This window comes from Balaenoptera borealis (assembly GCF_965194805.1).
Source record: "Balaenoptera borealis genome assembly, chromosome: 2".
Taxonomy (NCBI): Eukaryota; Metazoa; Chordata; class Mammalia; order Artiodactyla; family Balaenopteridae; genus Balaenoptera; species Balaenoptera borealis.
Window position 1 is genome coordinate 184,471,398 of NC_138867.1, and position 15,706 is coordinate 184,487,103.

The following is a 15,706-nucleotide window of genomic DNA, read 5'->3' on the forward strand; positions in this document are numbered from 1 at the left end:
AGAGTGTTCTGGTTTTTCATATCCTGTTGGGTTGGATTTGCTATTTTTTGCTTAGATGTTTTTGCGTCTATATCCACACGACAGGTGCATCACGTTCCTTACTTGTTCTGGCTCTGCCTGTTTTTACAATCAGGGTTGTGCTGGCCTCACAAAGGAAAGCAACGGCGGGACCTAGGAGGTCCTGTCCATGCCCACCCAGCTCCCGCCTCCCAGTTCCCATGAAGGCCAGGCTGACGTCCGCGGCCAGCCTCCCGGGGCCTCTTTGCTGAAGGCTGCCTGGCCCTGGACCCTGCGCTGCCTGCGGGGGCGCTGGCTGGAGTGAATGGCCACCGCTCCCCCCAGGGACCGGCAGGGTGGTGGATCCAGCCCCTCAGCACCTGGACAGGATAAGTCTCAGGTGTGCATTCAACATGGGAGGGAGAGCCACGTGCTGGCAAGTGTGCTGGGTTTAGCCACGCCTGCTTTATTGGCTTCTTTCCCCTCCCACCTCAATCTTCTCCCTCTTGGCTCTTCCTGGGATCCCTCCCACGTAAAGGACTTGTACTCAAATTCTTGCCCCGCCATCTGCTTCTAGAGGGAACGCAAGTGAGGTGGGGCTACTGCCTCTAGCTTGCTTGTCTGGAAGAGTTTTCAAAACAAGGGGATTGTGGGGACTTCCCTGGCGGTCCAGTGGTTAAGGCTCCGTGCTTCCACTGCAGGGGGCATGGGTTCGATCCCTGGGCAGGGAACTAAGATCTCGCATGCCGCATTGCACGGCCAAAAAAAAGAGAAGGGGATTGTGGTGAGTGGGCCTGAGAGCTACCCCAGGAGGGGAGAGAGAAAGCGTGAGGACAAGGATTGCCGAGGCTCGTGTCCTTCTCGGCCACTTGGTGACACCTCCATTCTGAGCCTCGGTTTTCTCATCTGTAAAGTGGGGCTGCCCAGCACCTGCCCCGGTTGGAGGAGACCCTGTGCCCATGAAGCCCCGCCCCCTGGAGCCCGGCAGACAGACGGTGAGATAAGGCTGGTCCAGATGAGCTTTACTGAGCCCTCCCTAGCAGGCCAGGTGCTTCAGGCGCCAGCAGTGCTGCAGGTAGCGGAACCCGTGTCTGTGGTGGGGCCAGCTGCAGGTGGCCTCAGTGGTGGACTCTGAGGAGCACTCCAGGGAGGACTCGGATTGGCAGGAGGCGGGCAGCTTGGGCACCGAGGTGCTGCTGGTGGCTTTTGTTGTGGGCCGTTTCTGATGCCGTCTGCTGGAGTTGGGGGCTGAGGCCCCTGGTCCATCGGGGGTCTTGTTGGGGGGCTGAGGGGGGATGGTGGTGCCCCTGGGAGACTGCACAAGGGGGGGTCCCTGGCTGGAGGAGGTGCTGGGACGCTGCGCGGAGCCTGAGGACTGGTGGGCCGTCTGGGAAGGGCCTGAGGCAGTGATGGAGGGCCGGGCGTGCTGCCGGCCGTGGACCTGGGGCTGTCGGGGCGGCTGGGACTGCCCGCGAGCCTGGGGCTGCCCTGGGGCCTGGGGCTGGCTGGAGGAGTTGGCTTGAGACCGAAGCCCACCCCGGAGCTTGCCAGGCAGCTGGGTGCCATTGGCAGAGCCAGTGGCGGGGGATTGAGGCTGGGAGTGGCCCAAGTTGGTGGAGCTCCTGAGGGCTGGCTTGCTTGGGGACGCGGGGCTGGCGGTGGACTCCACTGGGGAGTCGGCTGGGGGATCCGCGGAGGCCTTGGAGTGTAACTGGCCGGCCGGCTTTTCTGCACAGGGGCTGGGCAGGCACTTCACCCGTCCTTCCAGAGCTGAGTCACGCTTGCTTTGGCTGTGGAGAGAGCGCCCTGGGGGTGAGTGAGGTGGGTCTGGCTGTGTCCAGGGGCCCAAGGGCTGCGCTAAGCCGGTGGAGACTGGGACAGAGGCTGCCGGGGACTGCCGGGGGCCGGCTTCACTTGAGCGGCCAGCAGCCGGCCTTGGCAGGGAGAGAGGCAGGTGCAGGCACTCACACACACGCACGTGCGCACACACGTGTGGGCCCTCCCTACCTCCCCGGGGCGGGCATTACGTACAGTCGGCTCCGAGGGCAGTGAGGGGCCCACTGCCGCAGCCGCCGGGGTGATGAGAGCCCGGCTGCGGGCCAGGGCCTGCAGGACTGGTTCCGGAGAGCGTAGGAGAGAGAGGCGGACAGTGAGAGGGGAAGATTTAGCGAGCACCCAGCGGAGGCGGTCCAGACGCCAGACAGAGGCCGGTCAGAGTCAGGAGGACAGCAGGCAGGAATGAAGGTGAGTGGGGCAGGGGGAGCCGGGAGACAGACAGACAGACAGAGACCGGAGAGACAGACACCCCTCGCCCTGCGAGCACGCACTGTCCCTCGTTATTCCGGCTGCCACGTCCAGGGTCCGCCCGCTGAGGTCGCTCATGATGCTGTCCACGGCCTCGTGATGCTTTAGAAACAGTGGACGTATGACGCGATGATACAGCATGTGAGCCCCGTTCCAGGGGCCGGGAACCATGCAGAACAACAGGAAGGCGCACTGCGGACACAGGGCAGGAGTTACACTCGGCCCCCACTCTGTGCCTCGGGTTGGGGGGGTCTCCTCCATCAGACGCTGGGCTGGGGTGGACCTGGCCACACTCATCAGACACCCCTGGGGATGAGGCTGGCCTCCCCCGTCAGACACCCCTGGGGATGGGCCTGGCCTCCCCCGTCAGACACCCCTGGGGGTGGGCCTGGCCTCCCCCCGTCAGACACCCCTGGGTACCCGCTCCTGGGAACCCCAGCCGCCACGGTGTGTCCCAGGTGGTGCCCACCTTGCCCGCGTAGTAGAAAGGGAACCAGGACAGGAGTAGATCGCTGAAGAACTCGGCCAGCCCAAACAGGCCGTATACCACCCAGTAGGTGAGCCACACAGTGTCGTCCTCTTTGCTTGCGCTCTCGATAGCTTTGATCCTGGGGGAGGCGAGGCAGGCTCAGGGGCTGCTCGGAGCCCCAGACGCCCCCCCCCGCACCCCCAAACCAGCGGGCACTCACGAAGCATATGCGGGGTATGCAAAGCCGATGAGATTGCACAGCAGAGACGCCCCGTACCCGAACAGAAGACACAGGCTTAGCAGAGTGGCGGCTCCTGCGGAGAGAGGGGGCTGGGTGTGGGCTGCACGTGCTGAGCCCAGTCTCCAGAGCCCCCTTGGCCTGGCCCATGCAGCCTGCATCCATCACTCCTCCCAGAAGCCTCGGCGGCCCCTCTAGGAGGGGTTATTGCCCCACAGCACCTGGGCAACCCTCATCGTGGCCCTGAACCCCACTAACATGTCAGTCTCCGCCGCGGGACTGTGAACATTCCAAGGGCAGGCCGGCACCTCAGGACTGGTCTGTACCGAGTGGCTGCCCCGTGTTTGTTGAATGAATATGTGATCTCTGCAATTATAACCGCCTCACTCTGGGTCCTATAGGAGGGGCTGAGCACAAGAGGCTAGAGTCTGAATGTAAGTAAATGGGAGAAAAACCAAGACGTGATTCCTGGAGAGTGGAGAAAGGCAACAATTTCTAACTTTTTTCTTAGTCCAGGGTCTCTTACCCTCACCAGTGCTGACTCTGGGGCGGGGGGAACCACCCTGGGCACTGCATCTGGGGTGTGGAGCAGCATCCCTGGTCCCCACCCACTTGATGCCAGGAGGCCCCCACAGTCGTGACCATCAGATGTCCCCAGACATCGCCCGGTGTCTCCTGGGGGCTGCACGGCCCCCTCTGAGAGTCCTTGTCTTAGTGGGAGGATGCAAAGCGCCATATTGAGAGTACCCCTGGCTGAGGAGAGCTCTCACCCACTACGAGACACCTAGCAAGTGTCTCTCTGCTTGCAGCCTCAGTTTCCCCAACTGTCAGTGGGGCGGGTAGTGGCCCTGTCTCCTAGGGCTGCTGTGGGGTTAGCTAAACAAGACTCAGTAGAAGGGACCCCACCCTACATGTCTAGGGAACCCCTTCTGGCGGGCCAAGCACACTCCCAGCAATGAGGGCTCAGAGGAGAACGGTGTGGGGGATGGGGGCCAGGAGCGTTAGCCACTCTGAAATCATAATGGTCGCTGCTGCATTTATGAAGCACTTCTTGTGTGCAGGGCTCTGTCCCTCCCTGCTCTGTCTCATTCAACAGCCAGGACGAAACGGAAGCTGGGGATAGGGGTGGCGGAAGAGGCTCATGCTCGGTCACTGGGGTAGCCTGTGGCTCCTGGGAGCATTTACAGCCTCTTCCCCCACCTCCAGGCTGTTATCTGCAGAGAGAGACAGAGGCCACTAGTGGACCAAAGGGCAGAGTCCCCTCCACCCTCCCCTCCACCTGCATTAGCCTTTATCCTGGGGATCTGGGGTCAGGAGAGGGAGGGGAATCCCCAGCTGGCCCTAGGAGGCCTGGTCACTGCCTCTTCTGGGTTTCCTCCTCGGTTACCTGGGAGGGGGTATTTTGGCCATCTCAGGCCGGTGGGGCCCAAGGGTTCCGACATCTGGGAGAGGGGGTGGGGGAAATGGCACCCCTTCCCTGGCGATTGCTGCTAGTTGGGGAGAAGCAGCTCTCCCAGGGCCCCTCTCCCCTCAATCCCTATTCCTGCAGCCTCAGCAAAGGGAGGATGACCTTGGACATGGGCGAGGACAGTCCAATCAGCAGCAGATGGGGCGGGGGTGGGGTGGGGGTGGATGCTCCAGACAGGGCAGGCAGCAGGGGCAGCCTTCCACTCCAGGCCTCAGTTTCCTCCCTGTGACCCCCGCAGCCTACCCAGCAGGCCCCTCCCAACGGGCCCCTCCCCTGTGTTCTATGACCTAAATTCCCCACCCACTGGTATCAGGGATGTTGAAAACCAGGCAGGAGGTCAAGGGCTTGCTCCCAGGGGCAGGTCCCTGGCTGACCCGACACAGATTGGGCACCAGGAACCTGGGGGGACAGGTTTTGGACCCTCCTTGGGCTGTCTGGCATGGGAATCCCCCAGCTGGCAGGGAAATGGGAGGAAAGTGGACTCCAAGGATCTGTACACAGGTGCTCAAAACACGTGGCATGTCCTCAGCCAGAGTTGCCCCCCAGTGTCCGAACAAAGTGTCCTGTGATTCATTCCAGGGGGGCTTCCTGGAAGAGGTGGCAGAGGGCAGTCGGGTCTGAAGCACCAAAAAAGAGGGGAGGCACTTAAGGGACACTTACTGGACAGTTTCAGAGGGTGGCAGGGGCCACCCAAGGTCACTGAGGAAGAAAGGCAGAGGAGGGACTGGAATGGAAGTGACAATCGGGGTGGCTGGACCTCCCTCTCCGTGGGCCCCATCCAACCTTTCTGCAACCCCACCACAGCAGTCAAACAACCCAACTCCGGACGGGGGAGGGGAGAGGGCAGGCCAAGGGCGGGGGGTGGGAGGTGATATTAGCAGGAAAACAACCTGAGGAGAGGTGGGAGTGACCCTTCCCCTCCAGGTCTGGAGCATCCCCTGGGAAAACGGGAAGATCTCTACACTTGCTTCCATGCTGGAGCCCATCCGGGAAGAGGGTGGCAAGACTGGCAGGGCACTGGCTGCCTACCTGCCCCATCCTCCCCCGGGGCCAGCAGGACAACTGTAAGAACAGGACTTCTGCCTGGCGGGCACCCAGGGCCCGGAGGGAGGGGGCAGAGGACGGCCGTGGGGCCGAAGGAGGGGGTGGTCCTCGACCGAGGTCGCACAGCTGGGACGGGGAGGGGCTGCGGGTAGACCTGAGGTCCCGGTCCACGACCTCTCCCCAGGATCTCAGTCTCCTCCCTGAACTGTGGGCGCGCCCCGCCGCCTGAGCTGGACCCCGCAGCCGGAGCTGGCCGGAGGGTGCAGGTCCGAGGCCCCGGTGGCCCAGGGCCTCAGTGTGCCCGTCGGCGAAATGGAGAGGCGGTCCCGAGAGCCCCCCCGACGGCTCACCCGCGGCCAAGTACCGCTTGTCGACACCGGTCTTGGCTTCGAGCGCCCCTAGCGCTTCGGTGGCCAAATTCCTCTGTTCCAGAAAGCGCTCGAAGCGCTGGCGCAGGCCATCCATGGCACCGGCGGGCCCGGGGCTGGCAGGTTGAACTTGACCGCCACCCCGCGCACCTGCCGTAGAGCGTGCGCGCTGCCTTCCCTCCACGCGAGCCGCACCGCCGAACCCTGGGGCCACTCTCCACCCCCGGGCTGGTCTCCGCCCCCGGGCTGGTCTCCGCCTCCTGCCCCCCGCTCTGGCCAGTGGGAGGGCAGGGCGGACAAAGGAGGTGGGGCCTGCCCCTTCTCCTTCGCCGCATTGCCCCAGGGCCGGCCGCGGCTGCCGCAGCCGCGACTTTGGAGGAAGGGGCGGGGCGCGGGGGCTGAGGGCTCCGATTGGCCCAGCGGGAGCGGGACGTAGCTGATTGGAGGGGCGGGGTCATGTCCTGGGATTATTGGCTGAGCCGTTGTGGGTGGAGCTGGGTGAGGAGAGAAGAGTGCTGGGGAGGCGGAGCTGGTGGGAGGGGCTGGAGAAAGGCCAGAGCTGATTGGAGAAACGAGAAGAGATTCATTAGCAAAAACAGAGGGGGCGGGGCTGAACTTAAAGGAGGAGGGACGGAATCTGAAAGGCAGGGATGGGGCGGAGCTAAACTGAGGAGGTGGGACTTATTCGAAAGGGCAATTCTGGTTGGACCGAGGAGGAGGCAAGGCTTATTCTAGGGGGAGGGGGTGTATAGGAAAGTGGGCGGGGCAAAATAAGGGGCGGGGTCAATTATAGCAACAGTGAACCCGTACCTCTGGGTCAGAAGAATTGGGGAATCATTGTACAAATGGGGAGACTGAGGCTCCAGAGGGTTTGAGTCTGCGGGAGAACAGAGTGGGCATGTCTCTCCCCCACCCTGTTGTCAGATCTTCGCGCCCATCAAGCTGGGGAGCCGCAAGGCCCCCTGGGAGTTGAAGGCTTTCAGGGGTTGCTATGGCGCCGGGGGCGGGGCGGGCACTTGGGCCGTCTCGGCGGTTTGGCCAGGAGGAGGGGCTTTCTGAGGCCCCGCCCCCGGGGCCGCCCCCGTCGGCATGCGGCCCGCCTGGAGTGCGCTCTGGCTGCGCCTGACCTTGGCCTTGGGCCTGGCACTCGTTGGCCCCATGGCTGTGGGTTGGGCCTCACCCCGGGCTCCCATCTATGTCAGCAGCTGGGCCGTGCGGGTGTCCCAGGGTTACCAGGAAATCGAGCGCCTGGCGCGCAAATTCGGCTTCGTCAACCTGGGGCCGGTGGGTGGGACCCGGACTGACGGGAGGGGGCGGTGGCTGGACGACCCCAGACCCCGGCAGATGAGAGGGTCCCTCGCTAGGTCCCCCAGATATCCAGGACCCCCCAGCTCACTACTGCCTAGACCATCTCCAGATCCTGGGACCCTCAGAGGGCATCTGAAGCTCCCACCTGGGCACCTGGTTGGGGGAAACGTAAGGAAGAGGGGCTGGCCCCTGTCCTGGGAGGGGCTCCATCAGGGGAACCAGGTCCCAGCCATGCAGTTGCTCCCCTTTATTCCCAGATCTTCCCTGACGGGCAGTATTTCCATCTGCGGCACCGGGGCGTGGTCCAGCAGTCCCTGACCCCACACTGGGGCCACCGCCTGCGCCTGAAGAAAGACCCCAAGGTGAGCCTGGCCTTGAGGCTGCGCCCTGAGGGGTGTCAGCACCTCTCGTTATTCTTGTAATTGTAATAAATGTCTGTGTGACCTTTGGCAAGTCACCAGCTCTCTCTGAGTCTTGGTGTCCATTTGGCCCCCTAGTCTATACAGTGGGGAGCCAAATGGGGAAGATCTGTGCAGAGCACTCACCCCAGGGCAGGTGCACTGTCAGCAATTTCTTGTCACCTCCCCTTCCCTCCTCTATCTCACCCTGAAAGATCAAAGTTCCCAGGTACCCCATAAAGAGGCTGGGCTGGGGGAGGTGGGGGGGCTGATTGGCAAGGAGGCAAGAAGCATGACAGCTGGAAACCCCACCAGGAGCACTGAGACAGAGAGAAGTGGTTGGTTCGAGACATGGTTTGCAGGACAGAGGCCAGGGCTTGCTGATGGATTGGGTGTGTGGGACAGAGAGAAATCAGGATCTGGAGCTGAGCAAATGGAGAGAAGATGGCCCTGATTGCTGAGATGGGGACGGGGGAACATGAACCAGGTTGGGGGGGTATTGGGAGCAGAACAAGGAAAAGGGGGAAAGGGCAAAGGTCTGAGAAAGGGCGGCCTGGGGCAGGCAGAAGGGCATGTGCAAAGGCCCTGGGGTGAGGCAGCCACTGTGGCTGCAGCAGAGGAAGGCTGCTGGGGGCCAGACAGGCAGGGGGCCTTGTGGGCTTTGGAGAGGTGGTGGACAGGCACGGGTTTCACAGAGAGGGTTCCACAGAGAGTAATGCTGCAGTGTGCCAAGAATGGGTTGTAGAGAGGCAGCAGGGCAGGGCTGCTGGAGGACCGGGGAGGAGGTGGGTGTGGCCATACAGGGGTGTCCTGCACCGGGGAGGGTGCGGTCGAGAGAAGTGAACACTGCAAGGGGATGTGGGCATGTCTTGGGGAGAGGGATTCTAGAACAGGGATGGGGACAGGGGCAGGGTTGGGACCCCAGGAGCTGCAGCCACCCTGAATAGCAGCCACCACATGTCTGTGGGCCACAGGGGATGGGTGCTCTGAGGCCTTCAGTCCCCTCCGGAGGCAGAGCCTCAGGCACACGGGGACCCCCAAGAGCAGCCCCAGCAAACACGGGGTCCCTGGCCCCATCGCACACAACGTGGGCCCCAGGACAAGTAGGTGACAGCCCAGACCCACTAAGCCTCAGCCCCACACCGCTGCCCCTTGGCAGATCCAGGGAAGAGGTCGACGCCAGACCCTGGAAGAAGATTGGGGCCCTTTGACCAGGAATTGGCGGAAGGGCTGAGGGGCAGGGCCCTCTAAAGCAGCCTGGTGTGAGGGCAGAAAACTGGGAGGAGGGTGGGCTGCTCGTGGGTCCAGCCCCTCCCATGGTGTGGTCTCCCCGCCCCCAGGTGCAGTGGTTCCAGCAGCAGACGGTGCAGCGGCGGGTGAAACGCTCCTTGGTGGTGCCCACGGACCCCTGGTTCTCCAAACAGTGGTACATGGTGAGCTGGCCGGGCTGGGCGGCGGGGCCAGGCCAGGCCAGAGCCCCACTGACCCCGACCCCACCTTGCACAGAACAAGGAGGTGCAGCCGGACCTGAACATCCTGCAGGTCTGGAGCCAGGGGCTGTCTGGCCAGGGCATCGTGGTCTCTGTCCTGGACGACGGCATCGAGAAGGACCACCCAGACCTCTGGGCCAACTATGTGAGCCTGTGGGGCTGGGGTGGGGGCTGCCCCAGGTCCCACGGCTGGTCGCAGCCCCTCATGTCTCCACCTCCCAGGACCCCCTAGCCAGCTATGACTTCAATGACTATGACCCGGACCCCCAGCCGCGATACACACCCAGCGATGAGAACCGGTGAGCCCGGCATCCCACAGGGCATGGGGGCAGCCCCCGCTACCCTACAAGGAGCCAAGGGGCTGTGACGGGCACCTGTCTCTGCCCTGGCACCAGGCATGGGACCCGCTGTGCCGGGGAAGTGGCAGCGATGGCAAACAACAGGTTCTGTGGTGCTGGCGTCGCCTACAATGCCCGAATCGGAGGTACTCAGGCCAGGAGGGTGGCGGGGCGCCTCTCGGCCCCACACTAGCCACTGGGCCGTGTCAGGGCCCCAGGCTCAGGGTCGGGGAGAGCTGAGCCCCCCACAGACACCTCCACCCCCAGGGCGGGGAGAGTGCAGGGCGCAGGCGGGGTGTTCACTGAGGCCGCCTGTGCAGGGGTGCGCATGCTGGACGGCACCATCACCGACGTGATCGAGGCCCAGTCGCTGAGCCTGCAGCCGCAGCACATTCACATCTACAGCGCCAGCTGGGGCCCCGAGGACGACGGCCGCACAGTGGACGGCCCGGGCATCCTCACCCGAGAGGCCTTCAGGCGCGGCGTGACCCAGGTGAGCTGGTATGGGGCATGGAGGGCCTGGGCCAGCATGCGAGGCCCACACCCCGTCCCCGTCTCTGGCCTGGTTCTCCATCTGCAGGGCCGAGGCGGGCTGGGCACCCTCTTCATCTGGGCGTCGGGCAACGGCGGCCTGCACTATGACAACTGCAACTGTGACGGCTACACCAACAGCATCCACACGCTCTCGGTGGGCAGCACCACCCAGCAGGGCCGCGTGCCCTGGTACAGCGAGGCCTGCGCCTCCACGCTCACCACTACCTACAGCAGCGGCGTTGCTGCCGACCCCCAAATCGTGAGCGCCCGCCCCGCCCGGTGCCCTGCCTTCCCTCCTGTCCCCCACCTTGCCTCCTCCCAGGGCTGCCCGGTTGGCGTCTGACACACAGACTGGGGTCCGGGGACCAGGCCCCACGGTGGGCGCCCCTTCACACGCCCTCGTGTCTCCCAGGCGGGGCTGGCAGCTGGGCGGCTGTGTTCAGGGCCCCAGACCTGCTGTCGTGCTCTGAGGTGCCTCTTTCTTGGAGCGCTTGGGACGTTTTGAACAAGGGCCGGGTTTTCCTGTGCACCAGGCGCCTGAGTCCCTCTCTGTGCCCCCAGGTCACCACAGACCTGCACCACCGGTGCACGGACAAGCACACGGGCACCTCGGCCTCCGCCCCGCTGGCTGCGGGCATGATCGCCCTGGCTCTGGAGGCCAAGTAGGTGACGGAGGGGTCCCGCCTACTGCCGGAGCTCCCCAGCGTGGCCCCGGCTCACCCCCCTCACCCACCCGCAGCCCGTTCTTGACGTGGAGGGACATGCAGCATCTGGTGGTCCGGGCGTCCAGGCCAGCGCAGCTCCAGGCCGAGGACTGGAGGACCAACGGCGTGGGGCGCCAAGGTGCGGCAGGACCGGGCGGGGTTGGGGACGCCACGCCCACAGGGAGATGACCACCGCCCCTCCACGCAGTGAGCCACCACTATGGCTACGGGCTGCTGGACGCCGGGCTGCTGGTGGACTTGGCTCGCTCGTGGCTGCCCACACAACCCCAGAAGAAATGCGTTATCCGCATCGTGCACACCCCCACGTGAGCGCCCTCCTCTGCCCGCCTGCACGCCCACGTCTAACCCCAGCCACGTCCCCACTGCCGCGTCCCCAGACCTCTCCCCCCACACCTGTCATTACCACCCTGGGGGGTGGACATGTGGAGGCAGGCCCCGAGGTCTCAGTTCAGCCATCTGTACAAGGAGAGGGCAGGATCTGAGCCCAGACCCTGCCTGCTGGCCGCCCATCCCCCAGCAGGCCAGCAGGAGGGGCCCTCGCCTCGCGTGCCGCAGCCCCCAGCCCCATCCTGCGGGTGATGCACGTGAGGAAGAACGTGTCAGCCTGCATCGGCCACGCCAACTACATCCGCTCGCTGGAGCACGTGCAGGTGCAGCTGTCCCTGTCCTACAGCCGCCGTGGGGACTTAGAGATCTCACTCACCAGCCCCATGGGCACCCGCTCCACGCTTGTGGCCATCAGGTGCGGGGGCAGGGGACCGGCCGGGCCACAAACTCTCTTTCCTGAGCGACCCCACGAGGAGGAGCCAAGTGCCCCGTGGGGTCAGGCGGGCTGGACCCCACCCCTTGGCATCACAGACACTTACTGTGCTCGCAGCCGGTCAGGACTGTGGTTGTGAAGCCCCCCTCCGCCCCCCGCCTGCCTGTCTGTCCCAGACCCTTTGACGTCAGTGGCCAAGGCTACAACAACTGGATCTTCATGTCCACCCACTTCTGGGACGAGGACCCGCGCGGCTTGTGGACCCTGGTCCTGGAGAACAAGGGCTACTATTTCAACACAGGTGAGAGCCAGGCACAGGCTGGGGCTCGAGCCCCACCCGCCCCATGCTCTGGAGCTGGCGGCCTCCTTACTGCCCCCAAGCCCAAGGCACGGGGCTCCCGCTGGTCTCCTCTGAGAGACTGAGCACACAGGGCTGGCATGTAGTAGGTGTCTGGCTACCAGTGCACAGCAGGGGTTCAGGTATTAGGGAGCAGGAGGTGTCCAGTTACCAGCACGCAGATGGTACTGGGCAACCCTGGGCACCGTCTGAGTCTGGGGATCTGGGGAGGGTGGGGGCCCAGAATGGCAGGACGAGGCTGCCGACAGCCTTTCCCTCTTCTCCCTGTGCCCACCACGACCCCTGCCCAGGAACGCTGTACCGCTACACGCTGCTGCTCTATGGGACAGCCGAGGACATGACAGCGCGGCCCTCGGGCCCCCAGGTGACCAGCAGCGCGTGTGTGCAGCGGGACACAGAGGGGCCGTGCCAGGGTGAGTGCCCGGCGCCGCATGGCCCACCTGCTGGGAGGCGGCAGGCGGGCAGTGTGCGTGTGCGGCCTGGGGCAGGGGGCGAGCGGGCCGGGGCGGCAGGTCACGGCCTCACAGCCCCGTGGACATGTCCCGCCCTCGTGCAGAATGCCAGAGCCCCGCCTATATCCTGGGCCACCTCTGCCTCGCCTACTGCCCACCGAGGTACTTCAACCACACCCAGCAGGCGGTGACGGCTGAACCTGGGCGCCCAGCCGCGCCTGCCCTGCGGGTCTGCTCCAGCTGCCACTCGTCCTGTTACACCTGCCGCGGCAGCTCCCCGCTGGACTGTACCGCTTGCCCCCCGCCGTCCACGCTGGACACGCAGCGGGGCTCCTGCTCGGGACCCGACCCCCCTGAGGGCCCCCCCCAGCCCACCGCGACCGCCTGCCCCTGCCGCCGCGGCCCGGCCCAGGCCGTGGTGCTGGCCCTGCTGGCCGTGGCCTTCGGGAGCCCCCTCCTCTGCCGCGTCCTCCTCGTGGGCTGCCCGCCACCATGGGTGGGACCCCCCGGCGCGGGGGACCACTCCCGTCACCACTCCAGACCCCGCTGCAAGCTGGAACCCGGAGCTAGTTGACAAGGACAGCCAGCATGCGCCTCCACCCAGGTCCCTGGTGGGCACTGCTGCCCTGCTGTCCAGATGGGCGCCCTGTGGGAAGCTGCCCTGGGAAGGCCCTGGCTGCCACCGAGGCCGCGGGCCAGGGGCGGCCGCGTGGGATCCTGCACCCCGGACTTGGCAGGTCCAGGTGAAAGAGGGGGAGAGAGAGAGAGAAGTCTCGTTGCACAGTTTGGGTCGGGAGAGGGTAGGATGGGGCAGAGCCCGGCAGTGACCACCATCCCTTCCCTTCCCGGAATGGGGGAAGCGGGAAAGAGAGCAGATGACACTGTCCAGAGTCTCGGGTACCACGTGCGACCTCAGAGTTTGCAAATAAAGGTTGAATAGGAGGTGCAAGTCTGTGGGCTCCTTTGGGGCACCGGCCCCTTCTCCATGGCATGATTGCAGGAGTCCCCTGCGTATCATGTGGAATCTGCCTTCCCCTGGGCATCTGTCCCTGGAGAAGGGGTCAGCTGGGGTTCTGGGGGTGGGGGTGGGGTGGGGTAGGGTCCCAGGTGATACCCGCCCATGTGCTGCAAAGCCTCTGAGGCCCCACGACGCGGCCTGGCCCCCTGTGGCTCTGGTTCCTCTTCCATCTTTTTTTTTTTTTTTTAATTTATTTTTGGCTGTGTTGGGTCTTCGTTGCTGCGTGTGGGTTTTCTCTAGTTGCGGCAAGTGGGAGCTGCTCTTCGTTGCGGCGCGCGGGCTTCAGTAGTTGTGGCTCGCGGGCTCTAGAGCGCAGGCTCAGTAGTTGTGGCGCACGGGCTTTGTTTCTCCGCGGCATGTGGGATCTTCCCGGACCAGGGCTCGAACCCATGTCCCCTGCATTGGCAGGCGGGTTCTTAACCACTGCACCACCAGGGAAGCCCTCCTCTTCCATCTTTATGCGGGAGTTTCTCTTTAACACCAAGAACTAATAGAAGTGCAATTTGCAAATGACAATTCACGCAGCGTTCCATCCACTCAGCCTGTCTACCAGCTTCCAGTAATTACACCTTTGTCTATTTTCTGAGGTCGTCGGGAGGCTGAGGGAATTATAAGCTGGAGGTACATTGATCTCACTCCTTCAGGCCTCGACCTCCTCATCTGGAAAATGGGTTCTCCACCTCTCTGGAACAGAAGGAGGATCCTGAGGTGCAGGGGAGTGGGGATGGGGGTGGGGTAGGGCATGGATGGAGTTAGTAAGAGTCCCTCCTCTGTCCTCACACACACCGGTGGGGTGGGACATGTTCCTCCTGATTTTCAGGGCAGGGAGGCGATTTCCACAAGGAAGTGGAGGCTGGTTGTGCCTTGACCATGGGCTTCACTTGAACTCCAAGGGGTGGTCCTGGTTTGTTTCAGGAGCCCCAGAGACAGCCCCAGTGTCCAGCGGCCCTGGGCCCCTGAGTATCTGCTTGGCCACCAGGCCCAGGTTGGCCAGCCTCAAGCCGTGAAGGGAATGAGTCTCTGTCTAGGGCTGCAGCTGGACCCAATGGAAGCAGGTGGCTAGTGAGGGAGGGGAGACAGCCAGCTGCTCTCCGAGTCCTGCCCACACCCCCCAGAGTCCCACCCAGCTCAGCCCCTAGTTCTGAAGTTAGGTCCAGTCTGTGTGTCCAGAGGCACCTGGCCTCCCTCTCAGAGCCTCGGTGGCTGCACCCGTGCAACAGCATTAAGCCTGGCACCTGCCTCACCAAATACTCTCAAGGATCCAAAGAGGTAGTTTTCCCGCCTGGCACATAGTAAGTGCCCAAAACATGCCATCTTGGGGCAGCCACTTTGGGAAATAGTTCCACAGACAATTAAACATAGAGTTACTGTAGGACTCAGCAATTCTGCTGCCAGGTACGTGCCCAAGAAAACTAAAGACACATTCACACAAAAACCTGTGCAAGGATGTTCACAGCAGCATGATTCACAGCGGCCAAAACGTGGAAACAGCCTAAATGTCCATTAACAGGTGAATGAATAGATGGAGTGTGGTCCATCCACACATGGGAACATCACGCAGCCAGGAAAAGGAGAGAATCACTGACACTTGCTACAACGTGGATGGACCCTGAGAACACGATGCTCAGTGAGAGAAGCCAGGCATAAAAGGACACACGGTGTGTGATTCCACTGATGTGAAACGTCCAGAACAGGTCTCTCTATATATTCCCAAACCATTGACTTGTACACTTTAAACAGGTGGACTTTATGGTATGTAAATTGCTTTTTTTTTTTTTTTTGTCCGCGCCTTGCGGCTTCTGGACTGTGGGAGTTTAGTTCCCCCATCAGGGATTGAACCCAAGCCCTCGGCAGTGAGAGCGCGGAGTCCTAACCACTGGACCGCCAGGGAATTCCCTGTAAATTACTTTTAATAAAGTTGTTTAGAAACGCAAAAACCTCCCTGAGCTCTGAGCCTGTCTTCCCATGCTACCCAAGAGGGGAGGGGCCAAGATCACCGTCCAGCGCTACGCCCCCGCCCCGGTGGGGAGGGGGTTTTAGAGACAGGAGAGGCGACCCTGACGGGGATCTGGGAGGCCGGACCAGACGCGCGTGCTACGCCCCTGGCCACCTCGCTGGGGCTGACGCAGCTGGCATTCACAGAGCGCTCGCTGTCCGCCCGCCACCTGGCGTGGGCTGCACAGTAACTTTGTTCCCACGACAGCCACGTGGGTTGGGGGCCGTGTCCCCCTTTTGCAGAAAACCGGGCTTCGGATGCCTTGTTAGGCAGCGAGAAGAGCTGGGATTGGACCCTACGCCCACCCCTTGGGCTTCCAGGCCTGGCGCGGGGAGGATGATGTCGCGTCCTTCCTAGTTCTGGTCCAGTCAACTTAGCTGCTCGGATGGTACCCGGACCCTCGCGGGCCCGGCCCCTTTAAGATGGGCGTGGCTTCGCGGC

At 63.4% G+C, this 15,706-nt stretch overlaps 2 protein-coding genes across 3 annotated transcripts; one reads left to right on the top strand and one right to left on the bottom strand.

The window, feature by feature from the left end:
* Positions 1-1,604: 1,604 nt before the first annotated feature.
* On the bottom strand, positions 1,605-6,101 carry REEP6 (receptor accessory protein 6). Of its 2 annotated transcripts, XM_082380050.1 has the most exons (6): positions 5,871-6,101; positions 2,991-3,084; positions 2,771-2,909; positions 2,325-2,493; positions 2,029-2,111; positions 1,641-1,787 (listed from the first exon to the last, which is right to left on the bottom strand). In XM_082380050.1, exons 1-6 carry the CDS (start codon positions 5,983-5,985, stop codon positions 1,773-1,775), a joined length of 615 nt encoding a protein of 204 aa, XP_082236176.1. In that variant the 5' UTR covers positions 5,986-6,101; the 3' UTR covers positions 1,641-1,772. The 2 variants fall into 2 exon arrangements, with proteins under 2 accessions (XP_082236177.1, XP_082236176.1); XM_082380051.1 differs by lacking the exon at positions 2,029-2,111 and having other exon boundaries at positions 1,605-1,787.
* An 852-nt stretch (positions 6,102-6,953) lies between these two features.
* Positions 6,954-13,200, top strand: PCSK4 (proprotein convertase subtilisin/kexin type 4). The gene is given in 16 exon segments (XM_082380027.1): positions 6,954-7,172; positions 7,454-7,558; positions 8,935-9,027; positions 9,101-9,229; positions 9,307-9,383; positions 9,480-9,568; positions 9,743-9,915; positions 10,003-10,215; positions 10,518-10,618; positions 10,696-10,799; positions 10,869-10,986; positions 11,199-11,423; positions 11,618-11,742; positions 12,090-12,212; positions 12,356-12,609; positions 12,611-13,200. Coding segments are annotated over 16 exon segments (2,592 nt in total). The 5' UTR covers positions 6,954-6,977; the 3' UTR covers positions 13,079-13,200.
* The last annotated feature ends 2,506 nt before the right edge of the window (positions 13,201-15,706 follow it).

Coding starts and splice junctions, on each gene's coding strand:
- REEP6 (XM_082380050.1), bottom strand. CDS start 5,985: ATGGATGGCCTGCGCCAGCGCTTCGAGCGCTTTCTGGAACAGAGGAAT. Junction 2,494..2,770: donor CTTTCTACTACGCGGGCAAG/GTGGGCACCACC, acceptor CTGTGTCCGCAG/TGCGCCTTCCTGTTGTTCTG. Junction 2,112..2,324: donor AGCCGGAATAACGAGGGACA/GTGCGTGCTCGC, acceptor CTCCGGAACCAG/TCCTGCAGGCCCTGGCCCGC.